We start from the raw sequence: 17,002 nt of genomic DNA on the forward strand, positions 1-17,002 counted from the left end.
ATGAATTAAAACCTCTGAAGAGACTATAACCATAAATAACTTATGGCATATGTTCCATTATTAATTGAAAACTCATAGTTAATAAACTTTGGGAAGGAAACTTTCAGGCACATGGCATGGAATATGAAGGTGATGTTCTTTTTATAAATTATAAAGGTAGCATATATTATATGAATTACTCAAGACTTTACAAGCAGAAAAAAAGGACAAAAAATAAAACTCATGTGCACCCTATGTTAACATGTAATTCGTAATGAAACGTGTGAAATATAAACACATGACTTTCACTTATTCATTTTCACTTTATACTTTTTAATTGAAATTAAATTAGTCACTTAACGTACATAATGCAGTGTTTCTTTTCCAGTCTAGTAGCTTTTCAGCATTCAGTTTTGAGGCTCATGGGAAATGTTACTCAGTATCAAGATGTGGTTTGATGAGTGAACAATGTCAGTATCGACTGTACTTAACAGAAGACAGAAGGGGCTGGGGTTAATCTGCAGCTAACAACATATAAAAATAAAAATAAACACAGACCCACAATAACATCAACATGCATTATTAGGCAAAGATCCAAAATTCACCCAACCCACACAGATTTCTTCTAAGCTGAGGTAACGCATGGAAACAGATACTTTATCAAGATCCATAGCCATAGTAGTAAGGTTCATCAGGGCGGAATCCATATGCTGTGGCAGGGCGTCCAAGAATGCCAACTGGTTGGCCAAAGCCATCCATTCCAAGGCTAAAAAAGAGAAAAAGGAAAGATAAGCTACGTTTTTCATCACACATCCACAATGCAGATTAAGAGGCCTAGATTTTTATACCACCAACATTCTCCTCCTAGCAGGGATAGTGATTTATTGTGGATATCACTAACTTTTTTTTCTTAAGGTTAATAGAGCCATTAAAAGTGTATATAATAAAATACTTCTAACAATGTGTGTTAAAAGTATGAGAAACCTCTGTCAGTAGGTACTATTCTAAACAAAGTGGAAGAATCAAGTTAGAAAAGTTTTATTTAATGAATTACTTATATATGGCTCTTAAGCAAAAATATGAAAAGATTTTACATGCTAGCAATGATCAGTAATATATTGCTAGGGAATGATAAAAATAAAACTGTAGTAAAGTGAGTTTTGCTGTTTATAATGTCTTTTCATATGACGATATGGGACTAATTCCACTTTTAGTAAAAACATGTGTTTGAGTTGTATCAGTGAACTCTCATGCAGGGCCAAATCATACCATAAGCCTATGATTAAAAGAACAAGATAAGGAATTTGACAAAATGTGAAAATTAGTCAGATTTGATCTGCAAATCCTTCCTCTGATTCCTCAATGCAAACAATTACAAAAAGTATCTATTTCTTTTGAGTGACAGCAAGGCAATTACAAATTCTGGTTCAACTTATTCTATGGAAAAAACAGAAACCCAAAGATAACCTTCAGAGCTGTAAAGATAGCTTCAAGTATGTTAAACTTCATGATTATTAAAAAAATTACTTGTTGATCTATTAATACATTATTTAGAGGAAAATCTGTTCTCCAAAGTCCTTTTTAAAGGTCAGGGAATTATCCGACACTTAGGAAAATGACAAAGTATTAATGTTACCAGGCAGAATATGGTGGCCTTAACATGCTCATGCATAGCTCATGCAGTGAATGCTAGTGAGCTTGACTTCCAATCAATAGAAACCATTTGTAATGCAGAAATGTAAGTTTTGGAAAAATAAAACATATTTAAATGATTTAAGTTTGCACTACATGAGGAGATGGAAAGATAATTTTCCCTCAATAGCAAAAGCTGAATCTGATGAAAAAATATATTCACACAGGCACTAACTCTCTGTCACACTCAGAGTGAGATTAAGTTGACACACTTTAGAAGTAACTATTAAAATGTGAAGGTTTTAAATAAATGTGTGTATGTGCATGTGTGCGTGTGCACGCATGCTGGTGTGTATTAAGATGGAACTAAAGAGTAAATGTAAAGAGCCAAAATACATATAACACATACTGGTCCAGTGACTCTACCCTTTAGGAGAATGGAAGTTCTGAAATACAAGTTTCAGGTTAGCATTTGTACTGAGCAGTCCTGGACACAATTTATTGTTTTGGGCTCCTCCTACATCAAAACTTTGTCTATAGTTTCTCAAAGTTGGTTGAAATTTTTAAGTCTACATTTTATTTTGAAATGGTAAAAATATAAGCACCTTTTCTTACTTTGGTCTCATGGGAAGAGAGACTAAATTTTGTGATGAGGGAATCAAGAGGTAGCTTAACAGATGTTTCAGAAATTAATGGAGTCAGTGAACTAAGAGGCACTGGTATCAGCTTAAAATTAGAGTAAAAGTTATTGAAAACCTTTCTCTGCAAGCACTAAGGCTAACAAGTAATTATCTATCTAAAGAACTCTCCATTATACAACTGTTGATTACATAGCTTGGATTTCAACTTGTTCCTTCTTCATCTTTCTGCTTATTACCTGTCTTTAACCAGTCCTTATCGTTTTTAGCAACTCCTCTGAGGCCAAATAGCAGTAAACTTAGGTTAAACACAAGTTAATCTTATGTTCGTTTCTCAATCTGGGGGCTATGGCAAGATCTATTTCAGTAATTTGAAAACAAGAGGCATATATGGGACAGTGAGGAAATATGAAAAGGCACCTTCAAAACAGAGTATCTCACAGATGACTTGTTAGCAATATCACTGTAATTTTATCTAAAAGAAGATGGTCCTCAGAAGGGAGTTTGCCAGTCGTTGGCACAAAACAAGGAGCTTCTCGGCTACAATGCTGGTTGTAGCCACCTAAGCAATTGTGTGGTGATCTGGTAAGCTATAACACCATAAGGAATATCTGGCCTTTTTTGCAGTTTGGTCCTCAGTCAGGAAGGGAATTTAACATTCTCAGAGTCTGAGGCCATTCTACATTCAAGTTGCAAAATTCTCCCCCTTTTTTTTATTTCTATGACTAATAGGCAAACTATTGATCATTGTTTTCCCATGTAATTTGCCAATAGGGTAAATAATAAACTTAGATATTACCTAATCTACCTGATGGTTATAACTTCCATTGTACATTAACAAATGGATTTTTTATTCTTTTTAAAATATGTCATGCACATTGTTGATAAGAATCAGAAGTCCCAAGTCAGTGAAAGAATGACCCTTGAGCACTGATGAGTCTGAGTTTCTGAACCTATAAATCTCTGGTCTTGAACAGCATGGTCTTTAGGTTACTATGGTAAAGATCTATTTATGCAGTCAACAGTTCACCCAGAGACACCTGTGGGTATTACAGTGTAGAGGACATCATTTAATTTTCTGAATTTCTATATACAAATATCATTTGGGGAAAAAGGAATAAAATTTGAAACCAAACTCTAAAATGATCTTTTCTGGAATTCTTCATTATGTATCACAGATGAACTTGCTGTTTAAAGAAAAAAATATTTAAAACATTTATGATCAGTTTAGAGAATACATTGACATAGGTCCTAGGTCCTTTTGTATTATGAAAAATCAACTATATCTACAGAATTAATACATTTTTAATTAAATTCACTGTGAAACAAATAGTTTGTTTCTTTAATCCCTCTCATTTGATTCTTTCTAATATAGTGGGGGAAATTAGGCTTTCCAGGATGCTAAAACCTGGAGATATTCTTTTGGAATATGTAGACACTTTACTTTTTTCCTTGGGAAAAGGATATAGCCTTGCTAATGCTGAGTTTAGTTCAAAACCAGGAGAGTTTTCCTTTAAACAGAAGCAGATAGATTCTTCATGTAAATTCTTGAAGGAGATAGAAACTATGAATATAGAAAGGCAATGTTGCAGCAAAAATTGTGCTTTCCTGATCTGGAAAGACTTGACTTCAATAGTGTGTATCACAGGAATTTGTATGCCCTCACTAGGGGCCCTGAGAAGCAAGGAAAAGTAAGCTGTGATATGCCACATCTGCTCTTGCCTTGTGTGACCATTTTGCTTCAGATACCAGTTTGAATACGTGGCTATTTATAAGTATACTGGAATTTAATCCAATCTTGTAGGGTGCGTGTCTCTGTATGTACATAGTTTCTTCTTGCTACTCCTAACCCACATAAAAAGTGGTGTATCCCTCTAGATTAGTATATGCCACTATTATAGTACTTTTTCTTTACAGGATTGGTTATTTAGTGTCATTTCACCTTTATCCTTAATGTTCAGATAACATATTTTGGACCTTTGAATCACCAAAATACAGTGTCTCTTCCTGAAAATACATAATTCTGGTCCAAAGAAAATAGTTATTGTTTATTGCGAAAAGATAACTAGGAATGATAAGGGCAAAAAGTCAATCTGCCATTAAGTTTTATTTCCCAATAACAATTATTTCTGGGTACCTAGGAAGAAAAATGACAAGTTCTTTAAAAGACAAAAATTATATTTAAAACTCAACAACAAATAGAAAACCACATCTAGAGTGTGTTTTTTAAAATAAATTTAGAAATCTAATTAGCATTCAGCAAGCAGAAGACTGAGTTTTCACTAATATTTACAAGACTTCAAACACATTTGTAATAGCAATCATTAGAATTCTAAACTTGAGATGACTTAGAGCAGGAAAAAAGAAATCTGGAAATGACAAGTGATGCTTCACATGCAGCACATAACAAGGGAATGGCAGCCAGTAAGGAATCCCAGGCACTCACAGGCTCTTATTAAATTTCTGGGCCAGAGTTGACATTCCTGTAGAAAGAGAAGAAAATCACCTACCTCTGGCTGTTTGTGAGGCTTAATTAGTGCGTATTTGTAAAGCACTTTGAAATCCTTGGATGAAAAGTGCTGCATAAGTGAAAAGTATCATTATTTTATTAAAATGAGATAAAAGCAACACAAGTCTTTTTCTTCTTTTAAATTCCTAGGTCAGCAATATCAATGTAGAGCAAGTAATGAATTTATTAGTAAATGGCTACAAAAAAGAATAAATGCAGGCCAAATTATTGTTTCATAGGCTCATGGAAGTCTGACTTGGGAACATTTTAGGAAATAATCTTGGCTACACTTTTATTCACAACATCCTTGACAGGGTCTATCCAGCTCTTGTCTGAACATCTCCAGAAAGAAGTGCTCACTACTTTGTCAAGGCAGTTCATTCCATTTATGGATATGTAAAACTGTTGGAAAGTTCTTTATTACACAGCTCTAAAATCCAGTTCAATTAGTCTTAGAATTACCCTCTGAAACCACACAAGGAGTCCAATTCCTCTTTGATATGACTGTTCCACAGCCCTGGTTTACTCAAGCCTCATTACATGGTCTTCAATCTTTACCATCTCACTTGCTCTCTAAAACCACTTCCATTTTCTAGTGTTTGTCTTCAAATGAAGAAGCTAAAATTAACATGATACTTATGATGTGGTCTGAAACCAGTACAGAATAAAAATCCTATATCTGACTTTATACTATTGTAGGTTAAAACTGTATTAATCTTAAACAAAATTTTTAAGAAGATATTATCACAAAGTTGCCTAATATTGACTGCTTATAATTGTGTATATATGTGTATATGTATATACATAACATTGAGTTGTATGTACTTATATAATATTGTTATATGTAACATTAAGTTTTTAATATATATGTATAGTTGTGTGTGTACACACACACACACATTCAAAATTTACTTATAACTACCATGCTGAATTTCATCTTTTTGGTCTGAGTCTGTCTTTAGGAATTCTATTCTTCCCAAGACAAAATCATTTATGACTACATATTTGTAAATAGGCAACAGTGATTTTTCTTAACAAACCAGTCTTTGTGATCCATCAGGTAATATTGAAGGCTGGAATGCTTTTGGAATTGTCAAGTGAAAGAATTTAACATGAGCTGTTATAGGAAGAAACTTTCCAGGATATTATAAAACCATATGAAATTACTTCTTCATAATTTCTTAGAATACTTCATTCTTTTTATGAATTTCTTCAATATATTGATTATAGAATCAAAATCAGTATTTAGTATGTTTACCTTTCTAAGTAGATTGTTAATTGATCATCAGGGTAATTTCAGCTTAAGTATGATTTGTCATGGGAAATTTAGGTCTATTGTTAATAGTGACTCTATATACCATTTGCCCATCCATTCACCTATCCCAATAGTAGAAACATTTACTGAGTTCCTACAATGTTCTAAGTATAGTTTTTGAAGCCAAGGAAAAAACACATGCTGGGAAGGCAATAATAAATAAGACATAGTCCTTGACTATAAGGATTGGAGGCACCTAACATGGAAGAAATACTCTGATAATAACCTGATGTCATACTACTGTAGCATATGTATAAATTGCTACAGAAGAAAAGAGGGGGCCCAAATATTTAACATAAGAGTATCTTAGAGACATGTACAAATTGCTTCAGGAGAATCTTGGCAGCTAGAAAGTCTTCATACAAAATACTTTGATTTAATGCATCTGTTACTTCCTGACATATTTTGTTATTGTATTTCTTTCCCATTAGAAAACAAACACCATGGAGGGCAAGGACTGTCTTGGCCATTGCTATATCCCTAGCCTCTAGTATTGTATCTGACATGTATTCAAAGAAATACATGAATTCATGAATGAATGAGTCTTAAAGGACAAGTAAGATTTCACAGGCGAAGAGAGACAGAATTCCTGATGGTGGAGCAGCCTGAGCAACAGAGAGGAGTGGCAGATGAAGAGCAAATGGTTTGTTATGGTTAAAGTTTTAGATTTATGATATCAGCAAGTGGCAGGAGATAAGGCTAGAAAGGGCAGTTAGGACTAGATATTGAAGCTTTTCATAAAGCTAAGAACTGGTGGCTTCTGGAGAGTCGTCAACAGTTCCTAAGAAAGAGAATGACCAAATTCTATGTTTTAGAAAGATAATCGTAGTAGGAAAGGGGGTTGAGATGCAAAATCATAAACACTGAAGAAACTATTACAGCTGTCCAAATGTGAAGTAATGAGAACCTACAGAGGGGTACTGGCAGAAATAACAATGATCAAATATGCTACAATTCACAACAATGTTATCTTTTCTCTGTTTTTTTTTTTTTTAAAAAGGAATCTTGCTCTGTTGCCCAGGCTGGAGTGCAGTGGTGTGATCTTGGTTCACTGCAACCTCTGCCACCCGGGTTCAAGTGATTCTCCTGCCTCAGCCTCCCAAGTAGCTGGGATTAAGGTGTGTGCCACCACACCCGGCTAATTTTTCTATTTTTAGTAGAGACTGGGTTTCAGCATCTTGGCCAGGCTGGTCTTGAACTCCTGACCTTGTGATCCACCCGTTTCGGCCTCCCAAAGTGCTGGGATTATAGGCGTGAGTCACTGTGCCCGGACCATCTTTTCTCATTTAAAATAGTTTTATCAGGCCAGGTGCTGTTGCTGATGCCTAAAATCCCAGCACTTTGGGAGGCTGAGGTAGGCAGATTGCCTGAGCACAGGAGTTCAAGACATTGGAAAACCACATTTCTACAAAAATACAGAAAACTATCCAGGCATGGTGGTGCACACCCATGGTTCCAGCTACTTATGGGGTTGAAGCAGGAGGATCACTTGAGCCCAGGAGGTTGGAGGCTGCAGTGAGCCATCACCGCCACTGCACTCCAGTCTGGGAAACAGAGTGAGTGAGACCCTGTCTCAAAAAAAAAAAAAAAAAAAAAAAAAATTTAGTTATACCTTTACATGTTGGGGACTGAGACTTAAGGAGAAGAATTTCAAAACTGTCTGGAAATTTTAAAGGTTATAGTTAATTGGAATGGAGCAAATTTTGCCCCCTTAGTATGGGAATATGCTTCATCAAATGACTGAGATGCTGTGGTATTCCACACAGATGAAATCAGACTGTAGAAGAAGCTTGCCCCTATTTTCTACAGGGCTGAACTATTCTGGAAAAGAGAATATTTTCTCCTTGAAATTCTTACAATAAGAAGAGATGTGCAGATTGAATGAAACAATGAGTATAAAACAATACCTAACACTAGTAAAATGATGTGTTACTACATCGAGATCTAAATGTTTGTCATTTATAGACCAACCACTAGATGGAGAGCTTGTCTTACCACTGAATTTCAGGTACTTTCACAAAGTTTCAAAGCAAGGATTATTAAATTTAAACTTCTCAGCACATTTAACATTCATAGAATGTGGCGTCCATTGCTTTCGCAGATAATTAATGTCCAGTTTTATGATTATGAAATAATTTACAGCTAAATAGAAATACCTATCAGTTACATGCAAAAAAAGTTTTGTGAATGTTGGGTGCCTAAGAAAATAGGTTATAAGAAAAGATGCTGATTGTCTTGAACACTGAAAAAAGTAATATGCATGAATGTTAAAGTACTATTACTATAACATAGCTTCTAAAATTTTTCATTGACCTGATATTAATGGCATCTTGTTTCTATAAATCTATATGTAATAAATATATATTTTAAGTTGCTCAAAGGTATTACTCATTTCTTTGGACCTGAACTTTTGTATTGTTGAGAAAATAAAATCCAAGAGCATGGTTAAGAAGTCTTCTAATGAGTTTCACCAGCATATATCAAGTTTAGTTGTCATTTTCCATTTAGTTTTATTCTTAATTTTTTATATGCATAATTATAACTTTTTCTTTTATTATAATAAAAAAAGTGGCTAAAGCATCTTAAAGACTCTTATTCTTAATGAATTCAAACTAGTGTTTTTTTTTCAAAAATCAAGGGCAAATTATATGAGTAGTGGGAGGCTGTATTTAAAATACTCATCTAAAAACATTTTTTGAAGGACATCTGTCATTTCTAAGGGTGAAAACACCTTGGGGAAAACTCCTTTCAATTTAGTTACTACACTGAGATACTTCAGATAAAACTAATTTGTACTAATGATGAAGGGAACATGTGTAAAACAGTCACTGATTTATTCTAAATGGTAAAGAAATTCCATTCCATTGACTGTCCTCTAATTTCATTCAAGTGATACTTCTCTTCTTATACATCTTAATCTGTTGATTAACCTGCCTCCAGAGTATTATTTTAGTGACTATATTTTAATGTGGAGATGTTATACTTGGTACTTTTTGATACTATATCATTGCATTAATTTTTCTATTCCTTTTTATTAATTTACTTATTTATTGCATTTTATATAGTCTCATTGAGATTCTTCTATTAACTGTAATTCTCAGGCATCCTAACACTCTTGCTGTTAGAGCGCTTGTCTTGTACTGTCATGTACTTTACTAAGCTTTTTTTTTTTTTTTTTCCCGAGACGGAGTCTCACTCTGTTACCAGGCTGGAGTGCTATGGCACGGTCTCGGCTCACTGCAACCTCCGACTCCTGGGTTCAAGTGATTCTCCTGCCTCAGCCTCCCAAGTAGCTGGGACTACAGGCACATGCCACCACACCCAGCTAATTTTTGTATTTTTAGTAGACGGAGTTTCACCATGTTGGCCAGGATGGTCTCGAACTCTTGACCTCAGGCAATCCACCCGCCCTGGCCTCCCAAAGTGCTGGAATCACAGGCTTTACTAAGCTTTAAAACAAGGCTTATCAAATTTAAACTCCTCAGCATATTGAACATTGATAAAATGGGATTTCCATTACAATCTGATGATTCTCTTTCATGATGGTCCTTTTTATGTTTTCATTGATATGAAGTCTCATTATATTGCCCAGGCTTGAGTATTGTGGCTATTCACAGGCACAATCATGGTGCACTGTAGCCTCCAACTCTTGGCCTCAAGTCATCCTCTACCTCAGCCTCCAGAGTAGCTAAGACTACAGGTATGCACTGCTGCACCTGGTTCCTTTCTTTGTGTACTTTGTAATATTTTATTGTGCTTTCAACTTCATTTTTTTTTCCTGTCTGTTGGCTCTTGAGCTGTGGAATTATTTCTACAGAGAGGTTCTGTATTTGTTTATAATGTATCAGGGCCCTGGCAGTTCCACTGTCCTGAAACAATCTAAATGGCAATTTCTTGACTAAGGTTCCCTGAATTAAGTATATGGTGTAAATTCTGAACCCACTCATGTGCATGAAACAAGCTTGTGACTTCTCTTTCACATGAGTGACTATCTTCCCCTACTGAGGTCTTTGAGCACAGACAAGTTTTGGCCACTTCTCTGGGCTGGTGAATTAACATCATTTAGTCCTCTTTTCAACTGATGAGAAAAAGGTAGACCTTTGAAATTCCAGGCTTTATTTAGAGAATTCAATTCCATCTTCCTTTACCAAATAACCCATACCTAGTTCAATATTCCTGTGGGTGTTTTTTTTTGTCATTGGGGTATTCCCTATCTTTCTTATGAACTTGGTCATGTAAGTTTCTGTTACATTTTTGTCTACCATTTACATATTATCTGTATAGCAGTGGTCCCTGCCAAATTAGCTCAGTCTACCATCTTGCTGGAAGTCCTTTTCATTTTATTATCACTATTTTTTTTGACGTGGAGTTTCACTCTTCTTGCTCAGGCTGGAGTGCAATGGTGCAATCCTGGCTCACTGCAACCTCCACCTCCTGGATTCAAGTGATTCTCCTGCCTTAGCCTCCCAAGTAGCTGGGATTACAGGCCCACACCACAATGTCTGGATAATTTTTGTAATTCTGTAATTTTTAGTAGAGACAGGGTTTTGCCATGTTGGCCAGGCTAGCCTCAAACTCCTGAACTCAGGTGATCCACCTGCCTCAGCCTCCCAAAATGTTGGGATTACAGGCGTGAGCCACCATGTCTGACCCATTTTATTTTTATCTGCACATTCGAAGAGAAAAAAAAAATTTTAGATTTCTCTGGCTCACAATAGGCTTTCTTGAAGAGAACAATGACTTGCAAGAAACAACTGGAGCCATTAAAGATATTTTATTTTTCCTTATTTGTAGTTATTAACAGAAAAAATGCTCTAATAGGTACCTAATGGAAGTTGTCAGAGGTGATTATCAAGTTGAAGTGAATATTTACTCAAACCTATAATGGTCTCAGGCTTTTTCTGGCAATATTTTAACGAAGGTATGCCATCTAGTCATCTTTAACTTACATTTCTTCCATTAAGTACAAGGACTTCTTAAAATTGGCAGTTCTATACTATCAAGCAATGCTTCATTTCATACCACCAAATGTTAAGGGAACTTGCTGAGTGGCTTAAATAACCCCTAGGTCAATAAACCGAGTCATTAGCACCTCCTTTAAATAATTGTTTGTCTGTTACTGGTTCAACATTTATATAATCTGTCATAATACCCTGGTTTTCTAAGGTAAAAAAATTACTGCTATGGGCTTAAACTAGAGAATATCATGTAAGTAGCAATGTTTTTTCAGTGATAGTTTAACTATACTGTCTGGTACTGAGTGAGTTAAAGCCTGAACACCACAACTAATTACTATGTAATGCTAACCTTAGTTGCTGGTTCATTTTGAGACTCTTTAAAATATGAACTGTGTATTTTACCCCTATGCACTCTCTTAATGATTTGTTTTTTTAGACTGAAATCACTTCCAGCCATCAGTTATACTTTTGGTCTCTACATATGCACTTCTCCAAGCACAAATATTTCTTTTTCCTATTGGTCTGCCAGCCCTGTCAGAGCAAATTTCACTTTAAACTAAATGCTATGATACTTAAAACCTCTTGGATTACTCAGGCTGCTAGTGTGATCTGTAACCTTCCAAGAATGACAGCTGAACTTTCCAATTTGCTTATAGTGTTTGGGGAACTAGAAAGCACATGCCAAAAGGAAAATGTTTCTGATGTTGAACAGAAAGGAAAGTTCTTGTTGGAGGTGGGGGCAAGAGACTATTAAGTACTGAAAAATACTAATAAGAAATGAAAAGAAACTAAACATGCTGTAAAATCTAAGACCTCAAACATAATTCAAAACTTAATACTAGTACTAAAAACTCTGGTTAAACTGGTTAAAATATGAAAAATAACCTTTAGTTACTGTAATTTAAGCGCCAACCAGAATCTTAAAGTGATAATGCACTATTGAAATGAACAAATTCAAAAAATGGAATATAAAATTATCACAAGTAGTACACAAAATGGGCTATATCAACTCCCCATCTTTCTTTATAAAACAGGCAAGTCTGACATATGAACAAAAATAAAAGTTAATACAGTCATCTAACATACATGCTACCTCCATGGACATAATAAGAGTCTCTCTTATATGAACAAAAAACACTACTGACATAACACCAGTCTTTTTTTTTTTTTTTTTTTTAATTAATGTTACGTTTTTTGTTAAAACTTGTGTCTCCAAAATCCTTAAACAAATCATTCAGTTTGGGAACATTTTGGAATAGTTTTGAAACTTTTCACTTCAAGGAAGCAGACAAATGTTTGTCTTAAAAAAATCCTGAAAATCTTATCAAACGTAAGATGCTTAATACAAAATCTCCTATTTATTTCATAATCTACTTATTCATTTGTGTCAATATTTTTTAGGCTAAAATAATAGTCAAATTACATTTGGATGATAAAAATTGAGCAATGACTGATAAAGGCGTTTCTGGAAAGCTAAATCAAACTAACATTTTTCCAAAATTGAGGGCAAACATATAGATAATAGGAACTATATTTAAACACATTAAAAGTGCATCTTTTTAAATAGCTAAGCATAATTAAAAAAATTTGATTCTAAACTTATAATTGCAAATACACACACACACACACACACACACACAAAGGCATTTCCTTGCTTTACAAGGGTATGTCAAAAGATTTATATTGGGCAGTATTATTTGATGTTTTGCAGCCATTAATTCAGTAATTTCAGTAATAAACACAGGTTGGAAAAATATATCACAGTTATTTAACGTCCTCTAGAATGTTTAGGATCTCAGAATACTGCATAATATAACAGAAACGCATTAGAAGAACAGGTATTAAAGTAAATCTCTACTGTTATAAGCTTTCTTGATCCTTAAGACTATATTTAACTGTTACATTATAGGTTTCTTTTTTAAAAAAGGAAAATTCATTTTCTGTTCAGGTATAAGACTATAGATTGTAAGATTACATGTCTTCTGATGATGAAGCATGGTGTTTCTATATCATCTTCAAAGAATAGGGCTAAGCATCCTTTGGTCACACTTTGCATTGATATAAACAAATTCAGTGTAGACTGGAATGTAGAAATACATGACAATTGTTTATCTGACTTGTAAGAGTCATATTTTAAGTTAAAATTATTCTTAAATCAGCCTAAGGAAACACTATCTTTTTTCTTCTTTGTCACTCATGTAAATAAGCATTTCCCCTCTTAATTTAAGGACTAACAATTAAGTTTATGAAATTCAGCCAAATGAACTTAAGTACAAACTATGAAGTTATCAATAATTCCTAAATTTTCTTAAAGTTAGTAGGGTGCAATTACTTCAAAACTAGAATATCTGAATGGGATTTGTGTCTCCACGGATAACTTGTTTCAGTCTATATCCATAACTAACTTTGACATGACTTCTTTCTTTGTAAAATAAGAATAATGGCTATATCTTTTAACACCTCTATGCCTTGAAATTATTGTATTTCCAAGAAAAGTACCCGCATATAGTATATATTTGGTGGTGTTATTGTTATGACATGAAAATGATGAATACTTCCCTAGAAATGCTTAGGAAATTCTGGCTTCTGCCTAATGATCTAGACAGTTAAGGGATACTCTATCATACTTGGCAAGCTTCATACACATGCTTTCTGTTTGCCTTTATAGGGCTCCTACATAATTCATAGAGATTTATGCCTCCACATAGGCATACTAATTGTTGTTGCACTAAAATAATGCCATGGCCAATCGTTCTTTCCTTTTACCGTAGTAAGACTGGACTGTTTGTATTAAGATTGTTCAATCAAAACCCTTTAGATTCTATGTCACGATTGATGAAAATAACACCTTTAGGGAGGAAACTTACTGAAAGATTCTAGTTACATGCTTTTTCATCTTATTTTATACTCAGTGAGTTTATTTTGAAAGTAGTTAATCAAGGGTAAGGTTTTTATCTCATGTAAATCATCACTTCTCACACTGTACACATTCCTATACTCAGGTTTACTGCCAGTGTTGGCTTCTCTTAGAAAAGTGCACACAGGTCATGAAAACGTTTAGGGTGGAGTATTTTCATTCTGCGATGTGTGTTGTCTTTGGGCTTGTGCCAACCTAACAATCTGGCACTTATAAGCAAAGCTGGGCAACTATGAGAATTCTTTAGGGAGATGGAATGCATCATACATTTTTGAGATTATCTAGGCTTTAGACAGTATTCTGAATAAGCATATAGGTATATCTATATTAGTTATTTCAAGTATGCAGGAAAAGGGACAAATTGATTCAATTTAAAATAACTATGGTATCTACTTGCTGATGGCAAAGAGTATCTCCCTTCCCTAGACTTTGCTGGGGGATCACGTAACATGCAACTGTATAAAACTGTAATAGTTTCTTTTTCCCCATAGTGTATAAAAAGAATGAGGTAAATTATAATAGCCTAAAATTTATGAAGGCTTTGAAAACTTTTTTAAAAATACTTTTAAAAATATTTGAATGTTTTTAAAAACACTTTTTTTGAGATTTTTAAGAACTCTTAAAATGCTTTTTAAAAACACTTTTTTAATGCATTTTACAATGTTTTTAAAAAATATTTTTTGACTTTTAAGAGCTCTTGCATATTTATCACCTCAAAAATATCTCAGCATGAAGTTGGGCACCTTTATCAATATAGCTTTATAGGGTTTCTTGTATAAATTTGAAAAGATGTAAATTTTAAGCTACAGTTGTATTTTAAAAATTTACTTGCCTAACTATGTTCATAGAAGCCTCCTCCCATCCTTTCACACTTGAGGGGCTCTAAATTAGCCACTTGATACTGTCTACACAAATCTGGATTCCTTTTTAAGATCGCTGTGCCTTTTAATTTCTGACAGGCCAGTAGGAAGGTGCTTTGTTTTTGGCTGGAAAACCCTGAAAAATCGGGGTGTATCAACTTTAGATATAGTTTCTTCTAAAGCTAAACAAAGAAAACAGGCTTAAAATATATAAAATACATTATATTTCTTAAAATATAATGTTGACTTATGTTCATAAAAAGAGAATTATGTTCAGGAAATCATTGATTATGTTCCTGTTTAAGTGTATTCAAAAGACTATTTAAAATCCTTAGCTTATTCAAAGGGTGCAAGACAGCTTTTGTTAATTGTGCCTTTCTACTCTAAAATGAGACCATAGAAATATGTAGCTTTTACTTAAGAATCAAAATAAATACACACAGATTTTACATATACCCATAATTAACTATAATATTAGAAAAATGATTAGAAAATTACTAATAATTATGTTTAAACACAAAACAAAGTAGCATTTGAAAATAAATTATATTACAGAGTCCCACACTTGTCTCTTTGGAGCAGGTCTGAGTTCTATCTAATTCATGGAGGAACTGAGCGTTAGATTACCAAGTAATTTGGGCTAATACTGGAAGACTGCGTGTTAGCCTAAAATTCCTACAGGTAAATTCTATAAGATTATAATTCATAATTAATCCTTTAACTCCAGACATCACCTCCATTTTCAAAAGACCACTTTTTTAAAATTAGAAAACCTGATGCATTTTAACAAATCCTTTATAATTTAAAACTCTTCCAATGAAAAGTGTTAAAAATTCATCAATAGCTATGATGTCAGTGTTAAAAGAATTTCAAAGACTAAAATGTTTGTCCCTTGTTCCCTTGGGAGTATCTATCTATGTAAAATGAAAAGTCAGTTTTAACTCAGTAAAACTTTCACCCATGAGATGGGAGTCATAGAAAATCAACATTTATATCAAGCTCCTTGATAAAATGGTTCTCCCCAAACCTGTAATTATTCAAATTACATTTTTTAGGACTCTGATGTGTTTCTAAAGAGGGAATATCTCTATTACAAAGACACTAAAGCTGTTGTTTCGACTAATCCTTCCAAACTACTTATTGCTGTAAAGAAGTAATTAAACATTAGTGAATTATCAGACCATGAAAGTATGATATTTTATGAAACAGCATATATAATTTAAAAAGTTATATTTCAAAAATAATGTGGTTCTTTGACAAATATTGTACTGCTTAGCTTAAAATGCTATAAAATCTGGACCTATTTACTTTTTTCTAAGAAAATTTACATTCTCTAGATTTTTTGTGTGTGTGTATAAGAAGATACTAAAGGTCTTTTTGTACCAGAAGTAAGTTAATGAATGACACACTCCAAATATCATGCTTTTCATAAAATATAAGGAGGGAAAGTATTATTTAAGATAAAGTGGCATTCTTTTCTAAATATCATTAATTCTGTTTCCTCTAAAAATTAAGAATTCAGAAATATTTAAGATGTTTATTCTACTGGAAATATTTCCAATAGACAAATATTATTTATTCTATTTACAGTAGAAGAAACATCTTAAACATCTGAGTTCTCCTTAATTTTTAGAGAAATATATATATCTCAAGATATTGGAATAACATACAAGTGGGCAGAAACAGATGAAAGACCACTGATGTCCAGATACTGACAACGTAGTATTACTTTTATAAGCCTGATAATACTATTACCCTTAAATATTTTCAAAACAGAAAGCTGAAATAATAATAAATAGAATGCTTTAACTCATCTCAAAAAATTATACTTTTAACCCTGAACTATATAAGCCTCTTAAAGAGAAAGAGATTATTTCTTACTGACCTCTATATCCCTAGACCTCATCCAAGTGCTTGTCAACTAAAAAGGTTATGAATAAAGGAAATTTTAAGTGTTAAAAGCAAACATTAAGTGATTCTATATTTTATCCTATATTTTGTGTTTTATAAAGTTAATTTCACCTGTCATCACAGAAACTTTAAGTAAAATTATAAGTATCTTTTGGAAATAACAGCAATAACAACAAAAAAATCCCAACAGCATATATACTATTTTTATGATTTATTGACTACTAACAGATCATTAGTTATAACCTGGTAATAAGAAAGAAACACAAACAAGGAAACTCTATTC

At 33.5% G+C, this 17,002-nt stretch overlaps 1 protein-coding gene across 3 annotated transcripts in view; it reads right to left on the reverse strand.

Moving 5' to 3' along the window:
* Nucleotides 1–291: 291 nt before the first annotated feature.
* KIFAP3 (kinesin associated protein 3) overlaps nucleotides 292–17,002 on the reverse strand; it is a 146,877-nt gene continuing 130,166 nt past the window's right edge. The window contains exons 20-21 of one of the 3 annotated variants that reach the window (XM_065523512.2): nucleotides 4,760–4,828; nucleotides 292–745 (exon numbers count right to left, since the gene is read on the reverse strand). In XM_065523512.2, coding sequence (XP_065379584.1) covers nucleotides 4,783–4,828 — 46 coding nt within the window. In that variant the 3' untranslated portion in view covers nucleotides 292–745; nucleotides 4,760–4,782. Of the gene's footprint in view, nucleotides 746–3,323; nucleotides 4,733–4,759; nucleotides 4,829–17,002 lie in introns of those variants that run through there. The other 2 variants (XM_005539956.5, XM_045392570.3) reach the window with 2 other exon arrangements.

Source organism: Macaca fascicularis, chromosome 1, assembly GCF_037993035.2.
Source record: "Macaca fascicularis isolate 582-1 chromosome 1, T2T-MFA8v1.1".
NCBI lineage: Eukaryota > Metazoa > Chordata > Mammalia > Primates > Cercopithecidae > Macaca > Macaca fascicularis.